Here is a 4,887-nt window from a genome sequence, read left to right as displayed (position 1 = left end):
CAACCTAGGAGGGAGGGCAAACATTATGGCTCCGTTTGGATAGTGAGATGATGAGATAAGATAGTTTTAGATGAAAGTTGAAAATTGAATAAAATATTATTTTTAGATTTGAAAAAGTTGAATTGTTTATTATATTTTATGTAAAAATTTAAAAAAATTGTAATAATAAGATAAGTTGAGATGAGATGAGAGATGAATTAACACTTTTACCATCCAAACAGGGCCTATAAAAATAAAATCCTATTTTCATTTAAATTTGAAAACGGAAAAAGAAAATATGATCAGCTTCTTAATTATAAATCAAAAAATGTAAAGCATAAAAAAACAACTACATGATGTACACTTTTCATTTGTAGTTTGTCATGTTTTGTAAGAATATGCAGACAAAAACTCTTATGCGCAAAGAATTTCCTTTAATATATGGGGATCAAAGTGGGGCTGAATCAACTGAACCATATATATATATATATATATATATATATATATATATATATATATATATATATTTATATATATCCTTTTGAGATAATTTGCATTGAGCCAGCTCCAGTACTTCCAGAAACATTATGATCTTGATGATCTCCTTGACCTCCAAATAATTGCTGAAGGGTCTGGGCAAATTCTGTAAGGAATTTTTGGTGGAGAAATATCTGGGACAGTACTGCACTCCATTTACAAACAGCTTGGACTAGTTAATTAATTACATCAAATTAAACATTTTCAATCACTAGCTAAAATCCAACATGTTAATTTATTTGTACAATATCTTAACTAAATATTTATAATAACCTTTTGTTTCTCCAAAGTAAATGCATGGTTGAAATTTACTGCATCAATGATATTCCAATATTTCCAACTAATTGTGGCATTTAAGTAATATATACCCCTCAAGTATTTATTGTGCATTTAATTCTACCTAAAAAATTTATACAAATAGCAATGATTTTTGTGCATTCACTTTATATATCTATTTTTTTTTCTTATTTGAGACCCTTAAATTTCAGGCATGAAGTTGAAATAATCTTTTTCCCAAAAATATAGGCATATGTTTGGATCATTCGGATTAGGAAAATGATTTGTGCAATCCTATGATGTGCAAGCTTAGCGCACTCTTATTAAAAAAATAGGCAAATTTGGATAACCAACAAGTAAAAACATACTTTATAACAGTGGAGCTCATGATTTTTTTCAAAAGGAGTATGTGAGACTTGTATACCCTAAAACTATATCTAGCATTACATGACTGATCTTCGGGTAAAATGTAAAACTTGGTCTGTAGGAAGTCATTAACTTTGTTTGATCTTTGAACTCATTTACAATTGAAAAACATGTTACCTAAAACAAAAGGAAACACAAGTCATGAGTTATGATTTGTTGAAAAAAAATTGAAATGTGTTCGATATATATACAAATATAGATGTTTAAAGAACACATGCATGAAACTTGTTGGATATTGTTCATAAACACCCGGCCCTCATGATCTACAAATCATTAAATCAAAGCCAATTTTAATACTTGTGATAGTACATTTTTCTCATCAGTAGGCCAAATTAGAAACAAACAAACAAAAGTGCTACAATCTCATTGGAAAACATGAGAAATTAGGGTTCTAGATCAGGAATAATATATAATAATAATTCTTACTGTAAGCTGGCAATCTCTATCTGCGAAAAGTCCATATAATTATTAATTAAACTGTCTAGTTTTAGTACTGCACTACTCCTCTTCGTCCTTAACGTCGGTACTGTTGAATTAGCCGTTGATTGTTTGATGGCAAGCACTCTGCAATCCAACCTACTTCCAGTATTATTGCCTTCCGACATTGCCAACCTATACCACAATTTGTTTGAGCTTAATTATATCTGCATTTATGCTGTCTAATTATTCAAAGAGCTAGGGCATGTTATAATTCTGATCCTCAGTTCATCCAAAATGATAAAAAGAGGAGAAATATATAATTTTTCATGATTTTTGAGCCATATTACTTAGTCATTTTTATTCTAGATTTTGTAAATAACCTTAATGTTAATTAAAGTCGTGTTTCGCACACCGGGTACTGGCCTTCCTTTTTATCTCGTGTCCAAGGCCCTAGTATCCCGTATGGGACACCACACTATTGTCTTTAATGCGGCGTGACTTCTCGACAAGTAGTATAAAAGCCAAACGTCATGCTAGAATTTGAGATTTTTATGCTCTTTTGCTTACTAGAATTCTTTCGAAGGAACACAAATCTAACTTAGGTATCGGGGGTGATTCTTCAACCCTGAGTCCTTCATCTTCTTTGTAGTGCAGGTAACTAAGCTAATACTCGGTGTGCGAAACACGTCGTTAACAACCCCCACTTATGTTTGTCGCTGATATAATATATATATTTTTAAGCATCTTAATTACTGCTTAAGTGGTGGAAATATGAAACGGGTAATTAAAATTTGTCGAATTAATTTATGATTAGAGATGATAAAATTTAGAAGCAAGAATAACATTATTCAATGGGAAGCTACTCACACAAAACGAACCAATACAAGTGGATACGTACCAATATGATATGGGCAGTGGCCATAAGTCTTGGAAAGGTGAACTGTCCCGAAAGTGACGCATTACAAAATGGTAAACAATTTTGTGTGAGAAACTACCTAATTAAACAACCCCATCTCAATGTTGACCATTTCCTGCAGAACTTTCCCGGAAAGCCCGCCTTTTCAATTCTAAAAAGCTCATTTTTTTCCAGGAATATTGCTATATGCAGGTGATCATCAAATAATTTAATTAATATAGGTCTTCTAAATAATGAACAGTACAATTATTATTCCAATATCTCTAACAATGAATTCGACATGAAAACTTACTTGTAAAGAAAGCTTTGGTCATGGAGTCCGACCACAAGCGCCGAAGCTCCGATCTCTCTAACCATGGCTGAAATCTTCGCACCCTCTTGGTCACCTTCCGTCACAACAATCTCAATATTTGTCTGTGAAACAACCTACGATTGACGAATGATCAATGATCAATATATATATAGATATATGTGATTAACAATTCATGAATATGAACATCATGATTCATAAGTAAGGAAAAAGGTGGTTACGTTGGGGAAGTTGTTGCAGATGATGTCTTTGAAAGAGAGGGCGAGTTGGAAGCCTTTTAAGCGGAGGAGACGAGATTTGGTCTTGGTTTTGGATGTAGAGGAGGAGGAAGAAGAAGAAGAAGAGGGGAAGATGTGGAGAAGAGTGATTAAATCGCCGCAGCGAATGAGGTTTTGCAGAGCCCACTTGAGGGCTGTTCTTGCTGCCTCCTCTTCTTCCACTAGTACCACTATTTTCCTCACATCCATTCTCTCTCTCTCTCTCTCTCTCTCTCTAGGATTCTATGCTGATTCTCTCCAACTCCATCTTACTTTGCAAGTCATAATACTCTCGAGAGTTTATTCACATATGATGGGGGCTCTGTCAATATTCAACGATGATCGATTGTTTTGAGTAAAAACTCTCTCTCTCTCTCTAGATCTCTCTCTCTCTCTCTCAGCCAAATTAGGATCATTAAAAATTGGGTAGGTTAATATTAATTGTGGTGCAAGATTGTTGAAGAAAAAACTTATAAACTTTGGATGCGTATACTCAAACCTAGACAGCTTAGTTTGAGTAAGAACAGTTTTTTTTTTTTACAACTTGTCCCAAAGTCTTCCAAGCGTTTGGGATCCTTATTGCATTGCTCGTAAAAATTAAAATAAAATGAGCTCATAAAAAACGTAAAAAAGTATTTGGTATATATGGGTGCAAATTAATCCTCTCTTTCGCATAATAAAAAAAAAAAAATTTATAATTATAAATGGTACAATTCTCGTATAATCATTTTAAAAAAAATAAATAAAATATAAAATTCATATAAAAAAAAAAAAATTAAAGAGGATGTTGATGCATTTTTCGATCAATCGAAGCACGGCGATGCGATTGACCGGCCCACGACAGTGGCTTGAGCATCGATATGGTGCCCTCTACGAAATTAAAAAATAAATGAGATGTAAAGGGGAGAGAGAGGCATAGCTTTAGGTTTGGCATAAAGCATACTAGCTGGGTTTGGTCCATTTTGGTAATTCTTTCCTAGTGGACTGGCCTTGGTCCATTATATCCCTAATGGTAGAGATCGTAATAAATACATCACTACTGTGGGTATTGCAAAAGAAAACAACCTAATGGTGAGGAAATAAAAAAGAAATAATATTTGTAATCATAGAGTATTTAAGCTCTTATATAAAAAAATCAAATTTTTAATAGTAGACTTAACTCTTTTTTAAAAGGAGTACACGACGCTTGTAAAATACATAAATGTATCTAGCATTACTCATAAGTCATTATATACGTCTTAAAGTAATTTGAAAATTATTAAAATGACACCGAATATGTTTTGGAAAATGCATCAATTACGTAACTTGTGGAAAATATATAATTTAGTATGTAAGCTTTCTTAGAAATATTTGTCCTTTTTTGTTAAGTGAAAATGACAAGGAAAAAGTAAAAGCTAGTACATTTTTTTTTAAAATTTGTGAATGAGTAATGCTAAATATAATTGTAGAGTGCGTAAGTGTCGTGTAATATTTTTGAAAAGAGTGAGATCTACTATTAAAAAAATTAATTTTTTCATATGAATTTTATATTTACTCATTTTTTTAAAGGATTGCATGACGTTTGTACATTCCATGACGCTTGCGCACTCAACGACTGTAAAGATAAATACTGTTCTTATCTTACTCGATGATTTGCAACCATATTGGTAGAAGATGAGAGACCCCACAAAGACCCATGAAGACGATAAAAACCCATGGAAAAATAAGAAGAGCTCTGAATGCAGTTCTTGCCTTTATATTTTCATCTATTTTCATTTTGTTTTTAA

The 4,887-nt window shown here is 32.4% G+C and overlaps 1 protein-coding gene across 1 annotated transcript; it reads right to left on the bottom strand.

Annotated features, from left to right (window-relative positions):
• Positions 1–562: 562 nt before the first annotated feature.
• LOC109010517 lies at positions 563–3,450 on the bottom strand. Its single transcript, XM_018991375.2, has 4 exons — positions 3,086–3,450; positions 2,847–2,980; positions 1,645–1,830; positions 563–661 (listed from the first exon to the last, which is right to left on the bottom strand). Exons 1-4 carry the CDS (start codon positions 3,329–3,331, stop codon positions 565–567), a joined length of 663 nt encoding a protein of 220 aa, XP_018846920.1. The 5' UTR covers positions 3,332–3,450; the 3' UTR covers positions 563–564.
• Between the last annotated feature and the right edge of the window lie 1,437 nt (positions 3,451–4,887).

This window comes from Juglans regia, chromosome 6 (assembly GCF_001411555.2).
Source record: "Juglans regia cultivar Chandler chromosome 6, Walnut 2.0, whole genome shotgun sequence".
Classification (NCBI taxonomy): domain Eukaryota; kingdom Viridiplantae; phylum Streptophyta; class Magnoliopsida; order Fagales; family Juglandaceae; genus Juglans; species Juglans regia.
The sequence above is the reverse complement of the archived record's forward strand: the minus strand, read 5'-3'. Positions and strand labels throughout refer to the sequence as shown.